The sequence below is a fragment of the Euprymna scolopes genome, chromosome 44 (genome assembly GCF_053919585.1).
Source record: "Euprymna scolopes isolate OS-2025 chromosome 44, ASM5391958v1, whole genome shotgun sequence".
In the NCBI taxonomy this organism is placed as follows: domain Eukaryota; kingdom Metazoa; phylum Mollusca; class Cephalopoda; order Sepiida; family Sepiolidae; genus Euprymna; species Euprymna scolopes.
In genome coordinates, this window is record NC_136525.1 from 27,721,988 (window position 1) to 27,741,277 (window position 19,290).

The 19,290-nt window shown below is 34.3% G+C and overlaps 1 protein-coding gene across 1 annotated transcript in view; it reads left to right on the plus strand.

The window, feature by feature from the left end:
* Positions 1-19,290, plus strand: part of LOC145268750 (zinc finger MYND domain-containing protein 19-like) — a 137,461-nt gene that overhangs the window by 84,884 nt on the left and 33,287 nt on the right. Inside the window, exon 2 of the mRNA XM_080124345.1 lies at positions 7,053-7,112. Coding sequence (XP_079980471.1) covers positions 7,053-7,112 — 60 coding nt within the window. The remainder of the gene's footprint in view (positions 1-7,052; positions 7,113-19,290) is intronic.

The following is a 19,290-nucleotide window of genomic DNA, read 5'->3' on the forward strand; positions in this document are numbered from 1 at the left end:
AGGTCAAGCCAAGAAGCTTATCAAAACCTGGAGCTTCCCCTAGTCGAGAGCCATCCATTTCAATTGATGCCAGATGGGGATCAGAGCGTTGGTGATGTAAAGATAGGAGCTTGGTTTTAGATGCATTAAAAGTAACAAGCCACCTCTTCCCCCACTGTACCATGCGCTCGAGATCAGAGGAGAGAGAATCAGAGAGAACTTTGTCATTTATGGCCTTTGATGTGTTGCCATAGATGGTTGTATCATCAGCATAGATGTCAACGAATGATTTAAGTGTGTGTTTTGGGAGATCATTGATATAGATCAGGAAGAGAGTTAGGCCCAGGATGAACCCCTGAGGGATTCCAGCATTAATACTGAGGGCCTCTGATTTCTGCCCATCAACCACTACTCTTATGAGCATTAGAGAGAAATGATTTAATGATCGAGAAAACGTTTCCAGTTATACCGTAGCTAATATATACGTTCACTTTTATAGATATATAGATTTGCGATTTTTGAAAAAAATGACAAGTGCGGACTTTCTTTTGGGCATCTGTAACAGCAAATTTTTTCCCCCATTTTTTTTTTTTTTCCTTCGCAGTACCTTCCTACTACCACTTTTTTTTTTTTTTCCTCAACATACACCTCCAAACACCCGGGCAACGCCGGGCTGAAATGCTAGTAATACATAAAATGGTACTGTTTATTTATTTATTTATTTATTTATTGAAAAATAGAATACAATGTTTTTTTGATTTTTTTCTTTTCAATGGTTTAAATCTGTTTTAGTATTATAACAATGTTACTTTAATAAATATTTGATTTCTTTCTTTTCTTTTTTTAAGAAGTAGAGCACTGGGTTTTTTGTATTATTAAAGTATATTTTTGAAAGAAAACAAACCTGAACAAACATAGTACACACAGATTTCATGTAAAATATTGCTGAAGCAGTTGTTTAAAACTTTTTAAAAATAATTATTTTGTGCGTCTTTCTTTTTTTATTTTCTATTGATTTATTTTTTATATTTATTTTTATTATTTATTTTATATTTTATTCACGTCAAAAATACCTTTGATGTAAATAAGAAAACGCTTAAACATGGCTGCCAGTGATTTAAACTAAAACAGGAAGTTAAATTTGGTAAGCAGAACATTTGTATATCAGCAAGTGGTTTTCAACTGACACCAGTCTTAGTCGTCTAAGGTTTTGTTTTGCCCAAAACTATATCAATAAATTATTGTACTAGTAGTAATATTAACACAATAGTAGTGAAGTAGTCAGGCAATGTAGGAACTGTATACAGTATTGTTTGTTTCGATAAAAATTATCTAATAAAATTAATAAAAAAAAAGAATAGCAATAAGAATGTTGTGAAGTTACTGAAGGGTCCTAAAATTCAGTGTCAGTTTTCCAATTAAACATCTTAAAAAAAAAATAAATAAATAAATAAAATAAAACTGTTATAATTATTTTTGAATCAAGACGAGAATAAGAACACCAATCAACGGAGAAAAACAAAAGGATTGATTTCGATTGACATCGGTTTGACCTTGACATATGCACACGCACGTCATCTCCATCAGTTATGTATTAATTTATTTACCTAATTGTTTTTCTTTTTACACTTTCCCCGGTCGCCCCCCCCCCCCGATAATATTGTTAAATCTTATTGGAGTTTATTGTTAATTTGTGGCTTGTGAATTCACCTGCTAAATTCTTCCTCAAAATAAATGCGTTTGAATTCAACGTCTTCCCACATTCTTTTTGCAAAAAAACAAAAAGCAGAAGAAAAAAAACCTGCCGACACCATTCCATTTTTAAGTATACTTTTCAAATAGTCATACTAAAAAATGCACCATCTAGCGTCGAATAAAAGGGTAGACAATTTCCATTCAAATCAAACCGAGAATGACACAAGAAAATTTAGCAGAGTTGCTCAAGAATTACATACGTTAAATTTGCCAACTGAATATCCTTAAGTAAAATGAGAGTGGGGAACCTACCACCATACTTACTCTAAAAAAAAATGTCAATTGGACTTTAAGTAGAATTATTCAGTTTTTTTTTTAATGGAGAGTAGACAATGTATTGTAGATGTGTTGTCAGCAGCTCCCATAACTCTCGCTTCTCCTAATTTGTCTCTCAGTCCTCATTATTTAGAACAAGAGATTTTTGTGACAAACAGAAGAAAAGGCTGTACTCTAGGTCGGCAGTATTTTTGCATGAGCAATTGGCTAAGATGTCAGAAATTTTTGTTACTATTTCTATCCTTGTAACCATGTCACTAATAAGGATGCTGGAGGTAAATGTTTTTTCTGGGCTGATGTTATCCACCTGATAATCAGGGACCTGAACTTTGGACAAACCGCTAAGGAGGCCATCCTATCAGCAGGTGATAATACAGTAGTATTGCCATTTTGTGAATGGATTTTTGGACCATGCAGTAGCTTCTGGTGGGATTTCTCGATTCTGTATTAGTAGGTAATTGTTACAGCTTTACCGTATGGTCTACAAAAACAAATATTTCTTCTCTTTTTCTGTTTACTTACTTTCCTTTCTGCCCTGCTCTAACCAAGTCTGTCGACCCATTCCACAAATCTTAGAACTCCATCTCCAGAAACAATACACAATTAAACCCAGAAATCCAATTTCTGATATAGACCCCCACTATTATGTCTCCTTCTCCAACATCAGGGGTCTACATTCCAACCTTCCAGAAGTTGAAATCCAATTACAGGAGACCAAACCAGACCTATTCTTCCTACACGAAACTGGCGTTGGACAGACTATTTCCCTAGATGAGTTCGTAATTAAAGGATATTCTAACTTAACATCCAAATCTGATCCCCAAGATCGCCGTGGGCATGGAATATATGCCTACATTAGAGATGGCTTCCCATGTGGCCGGGACCTCTCCAGAAGAAACCCTAAATTGGCCGAAATGTGCTTTTGGATTGCACTTGCTCACACCACTGTTTATATTTGCCCTCTATCACCGTCAAAACAGTGGAGTTAATATATTTAAAAGCATATCTGAGAAAATTGACCTCATCCTGTCTGCTCATCTTTCAGTTAACATTCACGTCTTTGGAGACCTCAATGATTACAATGTGGAATGATTAGGCCGTTCAGGCAAGACAGATGATGAGGGAAGATTCTGCCATGATTTCTCCATTTCTCATGACCTAACTCAGATTGTTCACAAACCCACCCGTGTGCCCGACACTGATGGTCAATATGCAAATCTCCTAGACCTTTTTCTCACAACTTGTTCATCTACCGTTCTGTCCCCACTGGGATCTTCCAACCACTCAGTGGTCTTAGTTAAGATAAAAACAAAATGTAACAAGTCCTCCGATATACCTCTCCATCGTACAGTATATCAATACTCTATGGCTAACTGGGATAGCTTTCGTACATTTATATCAGATCTGCCTTTAAGTTCCATGTTCAAAAAGAATGTGTCCATTATAGTATCAGTCTTCACAGAATGGTTAATTGTAGATAGATTGCTTCATACCCTCCAAAATATTCCAGCAAAAACTTAAGTCAGCCATGATTCTCTCCAGAATTTGCTGCTGCCATTGTGCACAGAAATTGCTATTTCCATTGCTTCCAATGCTTCAGTACATCTAAATATTATCTTATATATTAGCAAAAATATTCAACTCGATTGCTAGTATTAGTAAAAATAATTGTGAGCACTTGTGTGTATTTCTTGTCCCTATGTGACATTAATAGGAACCACTTTATTGAAACCGAAAATGGTGTAAAGTACCAAAAAAAATTTTTTAATCCTATTTAAAAGAAAAATAATTATAAAATCAAATTCGACACAAAGCATTGTTTTTTTTTGTTTGTTTTTTTTTTAACAAAACAATGAATTACTTTGTAAACTTTTGAAATTTTAAGAATGTAGAAATACTTATTATAATTTTTGGCATTTTTACCATAGCTAACATTTACTTTGAATGAAAAATAGTATCAACTCTGCTATTTTTTTTTTTTTTTTTGTTCCAACACAGTCTCATATTGAACCCGATAATCTTTCAAAAACCAAAAATTAAACAAAATACTGGTAGAAACTCATCTAAATGTCACCAATTATATGAAAATGTAATTTTCTACAAGTATTTTATTTAATTTTTGAGTAATTATCCTGTTTTGGTAACATTTAATTGTATGTTCATTTTTTTTTTTTTTTTTTTTTTTTCACTTTTTTAATTTTATTTACTGTTGTAAAAGTGTTTCAAGTTTAAGGTATTTAACTCAATAATTTTACGAATAGATTACATTACCTTAATTTTATAACATCTTTGTTCAGTTAATAATTTAATGACCAAACGATACATTAAATTTAACTTTGATCCCCCCCCCCCCGCTCAGTGCCCTAATTTATAAAACAAAAACAGACTCCCAGACAATGCTGAATATGTACAGATTGGTGTACTCTATCCTGGCACCAAAAGAATTAGATGTAGGAATCTAACAACTAAATTTCAACTATAAAAATAGGTTAGAATCTTTAGGTTTAATTACTTTACTAGAGAGAAGAATGATGGGGATTTAATGGAAACATTTAAGATAAAATCCTATTTTGTTATTAGCAAATATATGCTCCTGCTACTTGCATATTTTTGCTAGGCTATGACAAGGAAACTGAGGGTATTTCCAAAAGGAAAGCCTCCATTTTTTTTTTCTCTTCAACTCAAAAAATTGAAGAACTTTGAAGACAGGAATAATACTATTAAAACTAATTTTGCACTTTTGCAAGAAATTCAATAATGCAGATCTGCTTCTAACTTGTGTCCATAACAAGGGGTTACTTAGTCTCACACAGTCAATATCTGCAAGAGATGCAACTTTCAGATCATGAATGCGTAAATTCAGTCTTCATAACAATACAATTTGCAATCCCCATTTGATCCATTCAGACAGAATAAAAATAGGAGGCATTACCTTTGGAATATCCTTCATGCAATACATAAACTAAAATAAATTGTTTTGGACCATCAAAATAATTTCCAAAACTGGATTCACGTTTGTGAATTTTTGAGATGATGATTGATCATTCGTATTAGTTCGATTCTACAGACTTCTGTTCTCATTTTGACAGAAAGATTCTCTGAGTTCAAGATACACCTGAAGAAGGTTGGAGGTTACATTGACCAAAATCTTGTGCAAATAACACTCAAGATGAGAACAGTAGTTGGAAGAGTCCAAATAATGACTAGGGCTATGACAAGAGAATATTCTTTTCATTATTTTGACTCTCGAGTATATATCAGCTAATATCTTGTTTGTAGATGATGTGGTTCTCGATTGTCTAACTGTGTCGGATATACACTCGAGTCAAAACAATGAAAAGAATATTCTATTGGCATAGCCCTAATAATGACTACTGATTCCTTTGTTTTTGTTTTTGTTTTTTTTTTTCTAGTAACGTTTGAATGCATGTTTTTAAGCAAATAAATCTGACATTTCGACAAAACTATTTTGTTAAAGTAAGGTTTTAAATTCTATTTCTTGGAAAGTCGAAATTGCTCAGTTGGTAAAACTGTAGATCTCAAATCAAAAGTACATAATTTTGTTTTTCAATCTTTTAGATAAAAAAAAATATTAACTAGTTTTATCAATCAGCATTACTCTGCATCCATTACATTCAAATTTATTGTGTAAATATTTGTTTTTTTTTTTTTTTTCATGTTTAGTATCTAAACTAAAAGTGAACTTGTTTGTGATTTAATGACAAAGCAAAATCCAAATTAAAAGAAATGTCAATCATAATCCAGCAGCATCGAAATTTCAAATGATTTTTTGTTTATAAACAAAGAATGAGAAAAAATAATTATTGGTAAAGTAAAAAAAAATTCTGTCCGTTTTGAAAGGGGAAAAAAACTCTTCGCATTATGCGTAAGTTATATTTAATTTTCGAAGGAATTGGCATCCACCACCTTTTACTAATGGATGTCTAGCTGTTCAATCTCTTTGCAGTAAAACTATGGGGTTGGAACACATAGTCTGCTTCATTGGTTTCTCACAAAGATGATTATCCAGGGAGTGGAAGAAATGATAATTGGACGGTGCAAGGTCGGGTGAATAAGTTGAATGGCACAAAGTCTCCCACCCAAATCGCTGTATGATATCCCTGACCATTTACAGGAAATGCGCCCTGATAGTTTTATGAAGGAAAAGCACACCTTTGTGGATCGCCAGTGTTGGCTCCTTCTGGTGCAATGCTTGTTGCACACGTTTTATGGTTATGTCTCCAGTGACCGTTTGGTCCATTCCTAGCAGTTCATAATGAACCATTTGACACCTGTCCACTAGACATAAAGCATTATTTTGCATGGGTACATAAGTATTCTTGCAGTGTGAGGGGCAGTATCCTGAAGAGACAATGTCTGGAACGCTTGGGAGTTTTGAACAGAGCTATTGAATAAGGATGCAGTACAGAGCTAGCTTATCACTTATCTATTGAATAAGGATGCAGTACAGTGGTGAGAAAACAAACAGCATTGGACCAAATCTCTAGACACTTCCATCCTTCTCACAGCTGTCCGGCTTATAACTCATGTCCAGGTATGGTGCGCATGTTTTTATAACGTCCGATGTTCCTACTTCCAGCTATCTGAATTTGAAAATAATTGCTACACGCATTTCATATATATTTCAACTTCATTCAATGTCTAATCAAAAAGTAGAACTTTTTGATTGTCTAGTATTTCTGGCAGCAGTTGTCCATCTTAGAGCATATCTGACTCTTATACAGGTAGAGGATTGCATTAGGAATCGCATACTTTCTGGAGCAATAGAATGATCCAACAATTGTTTTCATAAACAGATTTACTTCTCTGCAATTGGGAAAGTTATTTCTCCCAAGCCTTTTGCACACGGTTAGAAACTTTGGAAACCTTCATGTCACACTTGACTGCAGTCAGTCATTTTTTATTTAAAATGAAACATTTTTTTAAAATCCCCAAAGCAAAATTTAAGAAATTATTTTTTCTAATTGTTTTTTAAAATTTATTTTCCATTTTTAAATGTGAATTCTTCTTTCTTATTTCAGTCAAAATATGCATTGTTAGATGAACGAGATATATCACTCATGTCCCAATATGCAATTGAGGTAAGCATCTTTTATTTTATTTTTAAATTTTCAAGAAATTACTTTAAATCATTATATAATCTTAATTCTTATCATTTAGGACTTGTTTTTAATGAATTTGGTATTTATTTATATATTTATTTTTATATACTCCCTAGATTATAATATCTATGATTCGCAAAGAGACATCGTCTCTAGATTTATTTTGATCAACTTTTATAAAATTAATGCTATTCCTTCCTCTCTCATGTTTGTTCAGCTTTGTCTATAAAGGCAAAACTAAAGTGAAGGCAGCTTCCTAGCCTTTCGTGTCGGGACGTCCAGAAAGCAATCAGCTTTGATCAATGTGGGGGGAAACCCCCTCATATCAGACAATTGCTATTCATTTGGACACTCTCTTTTTGTAGAGAGCTGGTTTTCCTGCAGAAACAAAACTGTGAGAAGCCAAACTGGCTTCCAGCCAACGTTCGTTTCTGCATGTCAACTTTTTTTATCAGCATCACTAAATTTCAACGCTTTTCACTTCTTATGGCCTCATAGCATAGCGGTAAGATTTCATGTTTTCTTTCACTTTCTTTTCTGCCTTCGGGTTCGTCACAGGTTCGAATCTCCCTCTCTACTAACACTTTTTTTTTGCACCTACGAACACCTGGGCAATGCCGGGTACCACCCCCTCTCCAGTATGTATGTGTATATATATATATATATATATATATATATATATATATATATATATATAATTGATGAGATGATTCCAGTATTTTTCCTGGTTCCGATAAAATTGTTATATTATAGACTAGTCTGGGTGCCTGGCGTTGCGTGGTTGTTTGGGGGGGGTGCAAAAAAAAGAAGTGGTAGTAGGCAAGCAGGTTCGAACCCATACCACAAAGGAGGAAAAGAAAAAAAAAAAAAAAAGTGACGTATTTGTTGTTGCGCTCATCTCCAAACCAGAAGTGATGTAGACAATCGAAAAGAGGTGATGACTTTCGAAAATATTGGCGAAAAAAAGTGACCCCCCCCCCCTGTAGAAAAGTGTCCACTTGAGGGTGAAAGAATTAATGTTTTGGGCCAATTTTTCGATATCTGTCATCTGAAGGGTCGAGTTTCAAAATGATACCGATCTCGTGAAAATCTGTCACCTCTGTCAAAAGATTTAGGCAGACATACAAACATAATGCATACACATTAAACAGACAGGTGAGATTTATATAATAGACTAGCGGGGGTACCCGGCGTTGCCTGGGTGTTTGGAGGTGTGTGTGTTAAATAAAAAAGAAACCGGCAAAGGCAAAGTTTGAATATAAAATGTGAAAAAAACATGAACCATTCGGCCAGCCAGAATGAGTTACTGAAAGATGTTTGAATTTATTTAAGTAAGAACCAAATTGACAGGTGCCTGCACGGAAGTCGTAGAGCATTACGACGACGACGTAAGCAATAGCTATTAAGCAAATGAGGTCAATGACCAGGTTTTCTTTTTATAAGCGAAGTAAAAAAGAAAACATAAAAACGAACATTAAAACTTAAGCAAAACATTGCAAAAAAAATACAAAAAAAAGTAACATAAGGCAAACGAACGATGTCCAAATGTAAAAATCGAAAAAAGAAAACAGAAAAACGAACGTTAAAATCAAAGAAAAAAAACACGTGAAAAATGGCTAAAATAAGCCTGTTTCGATATTAAAATTTAAAAAATCGGTGGGTACCCAGGTATTTTTGGGTGTCGTTAAGAATAAGCGAAGTAAAAAAAAAAAAAAAAAAAAAAAAAAAAAAGTTACGTGAAAAATGGCTTAAATAACACTGGTTCAATATTTAAATTTAAAAAATCGAAAAAAGGACATCTCACACGACGATTCGAACCCAAAACGTTTAGATAATGAACCAATGCGCTAACCAACTGAGCTAACGCGATGTACATGAAATTTAGTCAGTTCTTCAAGTATTTAAAGTAAATCAGGTCATGACATCATCTGACGCATGCGTAGAACCAGTTATCGTCACGAGAGGACCGTTTTTGTTGACCAAACCCCCCCCCCTGTCGAAAATTGTCGATTTCGGGGTGAAAAAATGAACGTTTTTTTGCCAATTTTTCGATATTTTTTGTGCGAAGGATGGGGCTTCAATATGATACCGAGTTTGTGAATTTTCGTCGTGGCTGTCAAAAGTTTTTAGCGAACACACACACATACATACATACATACATACACACATTTTCGCTTTTATATATATACTAGCGGGAGGTACCCGCGGATGCCCGGGTGTTTTGAGGTAAATCAAAACGCCGGGGGGGAGGGGGGGGGTTAAAATAATAAAAAGAAAAGTTTTGGTAGGTGAGTATGAGGATCGAACCCAAACCCTTGAGGCAAAGTTGGAAATTAAAGTATGGAAAAAAAAACATGCGACGTTAACCATTGGGCCACCGCGACATACAACGGAGACATGTTTGACTTTATTTAACTACTAAAAACATGTGCCTGCAATAAAAGTTAACTCTGCTGCTTCCAATTGACCTAATTAAGAAGGTAAAATAGAAGTCACGCAGCGTTTGGGTTTGTTTACCCAAATTTAACTGTTTTTCCCCCAACAGATGTTGGGGAGGGGGAAACCAGCTTCAAATTGTCCAGATTGAATAGCAACTGTCTGATATACAAGATTGATCAAAGCTGATTGCTTTTGGACGTTTCCTGGCGCGATGCCGAGGAGGCTGTTAACTTTGAATTAGTTTCGCTTTTTATACGAAAAAGTCGAATCAACACGTGAGAAGCCAAAATAGCAATAATTTTGTAAAAGTCGACGCAAATAAATTTATACGCTACACACGTTCCCAAATCGTAGATATTATTATATAGGGGGTATATAAACAGTTCTAAGCAATAGTAACCCCCCCCTCCCCCGGGAGCGCATGCGAGAAAAGCCTTTGCAAGACATATACGAAGTGGTCACACACATTTTGCCTTTTATATATAGAGATATCGATTATTTTAATTGTTGTTATTTGAAATCTAGATGTTTGAATGCTAAAAATGCAATAGAGAAATAATGTTGATGGAAACGAGATATTTCAATAGGGTTTAGAATTTGGGAAACTGGAATGACAGCTAAAATATGTATTAGGAATTTTACTTGCTGAAATGGAATATTAGAAACAAACTTAGGAATTTTAGTTTTCATAAATAACGAATGGATTACAAAGATGAGGTGACTTTTTTGTGCTATGTAGCATTCTTAAGTGTTCACGTGGTCAGAGAATTAAACAAAGATAGTTTTATACACAGCAGTTAGTCAGGGAGTCAGACCAGATAGCAGTTTGAAGTGAGCGTGTCAGAGGTTGGTCAAGTTGGAAAGCAGATACATAAGCTGTGAGACTAAGAGAAATGTACCATGGGTGAGGGGAAACGTCAGGAAATATATAACCAGTGTTGATTGTTGTGCCTCAGGAAATCTTAGATAGTAAAGACCAATCAACAGAAGAAGGTATGTCCCCCCCCCTCTTTGTGTCCTAAATAATCCCCCAGGAAGATGTTTATTCATCCTGTAAGGAACTGTTTGTAAATTTCTGTCCTCATTTGTTGAACTATGTACACTTATGTGTGCACACATACACACTATATGCCATCACGTATCTACACGTGTACACCGAACATATTAATAGAAAAAATACAGACGTTGATACAAACATACACAAATGCTAGACGATCACAAACACATTATGTATACTATGTATATAACCTGACATTACATACCTTAAATAAACTCCTTATATGCACTGGCTATATAACGCTATTACCAATTCTATAAAAACTTCTAATTATTTAGCTACAGAGTTATTTACTTCTGAATTACTGTAAAAACCCATGTAATATGTGTATATATTTTTGCAAATGTAAAAACTACACTGGGTGATATATAGATTTAATTTCATCGGTAGTTGACATTTTATCATTGATACCAACAATGAAAAACTAAGTTTTAAACAAAATTAAGCCAAAAATTTGTGCCTATTGGCAAAAATGATTGATTCCAATACCCCCAAATTTTCTGATATGGATGATTCCGATAAATCATCACAACACGCACACACACACACACACACACACACATATATATATATATATATATATATATCATTATTATTATTATTCTTTGAGGGTAAACAGTTACATATGGTAGCTACAAATAGCTATCTGTTTCAGTCAAAGAGACTTCCTCAAGCGACCTAGAACCACTTAACGCCAAAAAGAAAAATGGGAAAGATTAGAAAGAAATTGAAAAGGAAAAATGGACCTCTTCCAAAAAAGTATAAAAAGATCATAAAAAGTTGTGAGCTCTCTAAAAAAAGGGGATGAAAAAAAACGGAGATAAAAAAGGGAAAGATCGCATTAGAACCTATTGGAAGGTTATTCAAAACTATTTAACAGGATATAAATCTGAAATAATTAAAGTGGGTCATAATTTAACTGGAACTGTAAATTGTATAGGAAAGTGGGTGTAGGGGTGGGGTTCTGTTTATACATTGATTTTGAACGTGTCGGGGTGGGGGGAAAGAGCTTGCAAGTGTATTATTTGACATCAGGAGTTACGTGTCATTATACGTTAAGTTAGGGGTGGGGGGATTGACTAATGCAGACATATTCATACCGAGACATACATCTATATATATATATATATATATATATATATATATATATATATATATATATACATACATACAAAATATACAAATACATACATATGTGTGCAAAATCGACACGCACATACACGCGTAAATATATACATATAAGAAAATACGCACATGCATGAATACACAACTATATGTATAGATACACAAATAATCACAGGTATACATATATACAAATACTTACATACACACACACACACACAATCTATATATAATCTCAGCAAATCCATCTATATGTACACCTACATATATACGTATGTATACAATAAATATACACAGACGGGCATCTACAGAAATAAAACTACGTACAGAGATACTATTATACAGACATAAGTATATATTTAATTAAATAGTATTAGGATATTAAAAGTTAAAATGAATTATATTTAAGATAAAATTTTCGATTAAAGACTATTATGGAATTATTAAGAAATTAAGAGAATTAAAATTTAATTGTAAATATGAAAATATGTGCATATTATTAATAAGCAGTTATTAGTATCATCACTATAATGAGTTAGAAAAGGTGTTAAATTTTATATCATTATATGTTATGTAAAGTATTCATTTTACTAGTTATTAAAGTTTATGATATCATTTTTTTTTTTTTTTTTTTTAATGAATAGATTGTAGTTGGGTGGTGCATGGAATTGCAAATCATATCAGAATAGTAAGAGAATATTAAATAGGTACAAATATACAGATGTAAATACAAATGGGTACAAACATAAAGTATGCATACAAAAGAATACACATGCATATACAGGTATATAATAAAGGGGTAAGAAAGTATTAAATGTATGGTCATTTGCAAAACGTCATCTGGTCTCAGGCTCTTTTCTTCATCTAGTTAAAATTTAGTTATATATTAGTTATACAAGAATTAAAACATACTAAAGTACTAAGATGAGGTTGGGGGGGTATAGTAATATGTACGTTTACAATATAGGTGGGGAGCAGAAATTTAGACATGTAAAAAAAAAAAAAAAAAAAAAAAAAATACAGAATTTACATATAAAAAATATATAAATAAATATGACAAAAGATGGAAGATTATCTGAAATAAAAATATGTAGTTATTAATGGGTTAGATACTTAATATAGGTGAATTAAGGGTGGAGTGAAAGGAGTATATAGGAAATAAGATCATATTGAGTATGATTGTTCACAGCAATATAAGGTTCTAGGTCGCCTGAAGAAGTCTCTGACTGAAACAGATGACTATTTGTAGCGACCATATGTAACTGTTTACTCTCAAATAATAAAAAAATATATATATATTGGTCTTTTTATTGAGCACTATTTAACAACCTCGTTGTCTTCATTAGTCCCGACTTTTGAACACCTCAAGCCTGAATGAAATATATACAGGATGACCCCCCCCCCCAAAAAAAACGGGCCCCCAACTCTAATTAGGCCACGTTTCTTAGTGTTTTGTCCGAATGAAATGAAACTTTGGTCATAACTAGTTTATTATATGCAAAACGTCACATCAAAACACAAGGGTCTTTGGCCTTTTTTCTCCATTCTACAGCATATGTTCTAGATATATTTTCTATGTTTTTTTTTTGGGGGGGGGGGTCACCCTGTATATATATATATATATATATATATATATATTAAAACTCTGCAAATCTTGTTTGATTGTCCCTGTGTTCACTCCTTCCTCTCTTTTCGCTATGTTTGGTTCATTCGCAACTCTGAATCGGTGGATCATCCCTCAACATAGATAGTAAATACAATTTAGTAACTGCTTAAAAAATGTGCCGTTTCCTTTTTATGGGAAACTCCTTCCATGAAAAATAAACAAATATTATTGCCTAAGAACAAAAAGAAAAATACAAACAGTAATAAAATAATTTGTTATTCAAAATAACATGTTGACTACAAATGTGGAAGTCGCTATCTTTCTCCATCCAGGTTTAAAAAATAATATAGATATCATCAGAATCCATAGATAGATGTGTGATTTACTATCGGCAACAAAATAACCTGAGTTTTAAAATCTGAGATTTTGGAAGGAGTTAAACTCTTGCGAATGCTAATCTTTGAAGAATTAACACTGAATATTGACCTTTTGTCAGTGAAGAAAGTGTAGTATCTGTTCAGGAGAACAGAAAGTGGACTTTAAGTTTACTTTAAGCAGCTTCCCTTATTTTGTCCTTTAGTCCACACGTCATGAGCGGTGTTTGTAACAAAGGGGGAAGAATTGCGTTTTTTTTATTTTTTTAAAATTTTTTTTTTTGATTGAGATCTACCCATCTCAGATTATCGGTGGCTAGTTTTTAATCTTGAAGATTTTTTTAAAGCTCCTTACATCAAGTGGCTTCATGCCTTGTCTGGAGCGATTTCTATAAAAAATACTTTCTCTTTCCTGTCAGCGAAAGAAATTCTTCTAGACTGAAGCTACTTTTATTTTTGTTGTGGTAAAAACTGATTATGTCTAACGCTGCCTTAGATTCATTAACAGATACAAAACTTTAATGTGGATGAAATCTAATTTGATGGCTTGGCTCTTAGAAATGTAAAATTTCAATGTAGTCGAATGTAATCTGGTTAAATTGTGTCCAAGAATTTGGTTTTATGTGCAGCCATTTTTTATTTTAATTCAGACATTAATGCAATTTGATTGAGTTCGGAAATATGGCAGGCAGAAGAAAATTTCGTATGTCTAAAAATTATGTAATGAATACATCCGGGTTCCTCCACACAAGATTATGATTGGCTGGTGAAAGTCATAAATATCGACAGGTATAGCAGCCTGGGGAGATGTTGAAATATAAATCTTAAGCTTAAGCATATTAACAGCTTATGACCACAAACATGTGTTCATTAATATGGCTTACTAGATTGTAATACTCGAAATGTAGCCAAGACCACTCAGCTATTTCAAGCAAATGTATCTCTTTTCGGAAGATATCAAGAAAAGACTCTAAATCCACCGATATCAATTCGAGGTGCAGTAGAGGTAAACACCTTGCCTATAAGTGCTTGAGAAAATTTAATGTCAGCTCTGGGACCAATTTTATTTAACTAGTAGATCTGACCTTGACAAGTGCTGGCACTCCAGGTAAAAGTGGAACTGCATCAAGTAATGCTAAGTAAAGGGTAATTGCTCTGTTTTCAAATCCCAGATTGGAGGAGAAAGGGGAGGGGGGTAACATGGGCTTTGTTTTGCTGGCTGTTTGCTGATTTCTGTTGTGTTTAACTTGAAGATCTTTGTCTTCTATGGAATGTTTATTTTGATTGTCAAACGATCCAGACAAACATCCGCATCCACCCCAAAATTGTCATCTGTCAGTAAAATAATAAATACTAAATCCTAACCCAGGCACATATGTTTGCGATTTTACACACCTACAAATATCTTTCCCTCTTCCTCCCTCTCTTCCTCTGTGTCGCTTCCTCCCTCTCTTCCTCCTTCTGTGTCTCCCTCTCTTCCTCTGTGTCGCTTCCTCCCTCTCTTCCTCTGTGTCGCTTCCTCCCTCTCTTCCTCTGTGTCGCTTCCTCCCTCTCTTCCTCTGTGTCGCTTCCTCCCTCACTTCCTCCTTCTGTGTGTCTCCCTCTCTTCCTCTGTGTCGCTTCCTCCCTCTCTTCCTCCTTCTGTGTGTCTCTCTCTTTTTCTCTCTGCCCCTCTTTCTCTCTGCCTCTCTCTCCCCCTCTTTTTCCGTTCCTCCCTCTTGTTTTTTCCTTCTTAGCATCTTTTCTTTAGACAGGATCAAAAAAAAATAACTATTAAATAAGTCATGCATGATCACTAAGCTTAAATCCCATCACTACAATATTGCGTTCTTGTGCTTGTTTGCAAGTACTTTTATGAAATGTGATTCGACAAACTTGCTGCACTTGACATAAATTTCCCCAACTGAACCAACAATAAGCGAAATATCACCGTTTCACTGTAGAAATCCTCTGCTTCTTTTCTTGAACTGCTAGCATTTGAAAGTTTCTCTCTGCTCCCTGTTTCTTTTCTTTAACATTCAGAAATTTAAATGTAATGTGAATAAGCATCTTGCTGCTAAGTTTCATATTTTGGATGCCCTGTAGGCATGATCCCTAATTCACAGGCCCTTGTTTGGAGTAAAAAAAAAAAAAAAAACTGTTTAAAAATTCCTTTTCATAAAGTCTTATCTATCCCTCCAGACATTTTCTTACATTTGAAGCTATTCTCTCTACTTTACATCTGCTATCAGACCTCCGTCTTTTCTATAATAACTATTATAACATATTAAGGAATAATATATATATTATAACATATGTTCATCAGAATTGTCCGATTTATTCTCGGCCTTCTTTGTTCTAACTCGTTTGATCTGTAAATTTTAATGGTTTTCAACAATTCACTATTTTGCTATAATACAGCTTTCAATTTCAGTAGTTTATTTCCAAGAACTGCAGGCCTGTGTAACTCTTTTCCTGCTGACTGCTTTCCTCCTACCTACAGTTTTTTTGTTTGTATTTTTTCAAATAGATTAATTGCATCAAATATATTCATACCTTGTCTAGAGCAACTTCCATAAAAGATATTTTTCGTTACACACTTACACTTGGAATTATTTTCCATAGCTCTTTCTAGCTAAGTTGACCCTTAAATTGATCCCTATTTTAAAACGGATTTGAATTCTGTTGGAGTCTCCTTTTCCTCTTTATGGATTTGCCTGTTCAAACCCCATAGATAATTATCCTCTTAGATGCTAGCAGGATTATTACTCATCGTAATCCGGGATTTTAATGTTCTAATTTTCATTTAAAAAAATTGTTTTTAGTACTGTAATTTGAAATGTTACAATTCATTTGGGGAGAAAATCAGTGTGTGTGTATATATGTATGTGTGTGTGTGTATATATATATATATATATATATATATATATATTTTATTATATTTTCACCCCAAACAAGGCACATTGCCACTTTGTTGTATAGGGCTACTATCAGGGACATAGGCATCAGGAGTACTGTGTAAGGAGTTGGGCAGCAAGATGTCGGTTCATGTTGCACTTGAACTTCTGCATGTCAGTACAGTTGGGGAAACAGGGACCCGGAAGTGAATTCCAAAGTCATGCTGTCCTGGGGAAGAAACTACTGGAGTAGAAGGCTCTCTTACATCTAGGGATCTCTACTGTGAAGGGGTGGGATTTAGCTGCTTGTCAAGTTTTTCGGGGGTATTTACGTCGAGGGGGCACAAGTGCTTGCAGTTCGTCAGAGCATTCACCGTTAAAGTATTTGTAGAACAGGCAGAGGGATGCAACATTTCGTTGATGGGACAGAGGTTGAAGTTTAGATGACAGTTCAGGACCTATCAGATTGGCAACTCTTTTGAACCTTGTCTAGGAGTGAGAGACTAGTGGTAGATGCACCAGCCCAAATATGACAACAATACTCCATACATGGGCGAATGGTGGCCTTATAGAGGTATAGGATATTGTTGGGTGTTAGTAGCTTTCTAGCATGGTAGAGAGAACCCACCTTCTTCGCAGTGGTCCTGGCGATACTCTAAATGTAATTGTTCCAACTCCTGTTTCCTGAGAGCATTAGGCCGAGGAGTTTAAAAGATGTACTTTCAGATAGTCATTGGTCATTGCTATTGGTGGTAGAAAAGGTTTCTTGTAATTATTGAAGGAAACGAGTTTAGTCTTGGTAGCATTGAATGTGACCATCCATTTATGTCCCCATTCCACTACAGATCGGAGGTCATCCTCTAGTGCTTCTGCCATTTCTTTAGATATGTGTTCATTTGTTTTCTTGTTGTGTCTGTTATAGAGCGTGGTGTCATCAGCATATATACCCATCTCACAGACAATTTTGTCAGGGAGGTCATTTATGAATATTAGGAATAACAGAGGTCCTAGGATAGACCTCTGAGGCACTCCCGCATATGTACGACCGTCGCGGACAACCTGGATTTTGTCTTATCTAAGAAGGGTTTTATTATGTCATGTATTCTCCCAGTGATACCATATGATCTGATTTTCCTGAGAAGACCTTCATGCCATACCCTGTCAAAAGTTAGATATATCTAGAGCTACCACTCTACCCTCCCCCGCTTTGTCCAGTGACTGGTATATACATTCTGAGATTAGTTAGGATGTCTGCTGTGGAACGGGCTTGCCTAAATCCATATTGTTGGTCAGTCAGAAGTTTAGCATCTATATACACACACACACGCACACACACACACACACACACACACACACACACACACACACACACACACACACACTTACACTACAGGTGAAGTTGCTGAATACATTATTCAACCTAAATGTTTCTTAAAATCCCAACAAGAAACATTCCTTCCGTCTTTTATCCCTCTTTTTATTTTCTGTTTCTACAAGTCAGCCAAATAAAAGAAAAGACAGACTAACAAAAAAAAAAACCCAAATCGGTGAGGATAAAAAGAATTGTTTATCAAATTAGTACCCGGTGATTTGGGTAGCAGTATTAAGATTTGACTTTCGATCTTCAGCAAGTCTCAAGAATCCACCTTTATGGTATAGTTTTGCATTGAACTGATCAGCAATTCAACTTTTTCAAATATTAGTTTACAAAGAACCGTGACATTTAAATTAAACATTTACATGGCATTTTGTTTCTCTGGCTTTTTTTTTTTTTTTGCGATATGCAATTGGCATATACACCAGACATAAACAGCAAATGCTTTACTTTATCATACATTTTTTATTATATATATATATATATATATATATACTAGCAAGCGACCTGGCGTTGCCCGGTTGTAAAATATGCATAAGTATTATATTTTAATTCATATTAAAATTGAGAGATGAATATTATGGGGTTTTTCTAAACAGTCCACTTCTTGTAAGTAAAAAAAAACAAAAAAACTCAAGCTGAGATCACAACTAAAACCTAAATACAGCAAGTCAAGTACGATAACCATTAAGCCAGTGTGACATGTTTTTTAAAGTGTTTTCAAACCGCATATACCTAACATAAATCTGATTTGAACCATTCATTCACGCATGTGCAATTTCAAAACAAATAGTAAACAGAAAAATCCGACGACTCCCACGTACCAATTTTTCTACTTTGACCCTTTGAAGCCCTTTTTCCAAATGAAAACCTATTAAAGTTTTCCACCTCTCTAAATAACCTTATACCAAATTTCAATTAAAAATGTATCGCGTATATAGGTTGAGAAGTGTCTGCACGCACACGCATATTCTCACTTTTATAGATATACTAGCCGGCCGCCCGGCATTGCCCGGTCATAAAATATGCTTAAATACAATATTTTGATTAATGCAAATTTCATATTTATTATTATATTGGACCCAATAAATATATAGTAATGATTTAAAAAAAAAAAAAAAAAAACTTGTGCGCCACCACTGAAAATTGAAATCAAATAATTTTGTAATTTTTTTTTTTTCTTTTTAAATGAGAATAACTACTTATCAAGGCCCGAAGACCACTCCAGAATAAGACTCCAAGATGGTAGTGTAGTAATTGTTAATGTATAGGTTTGGTAGAATTTGGATTATTTAAGGGGCAACTCAA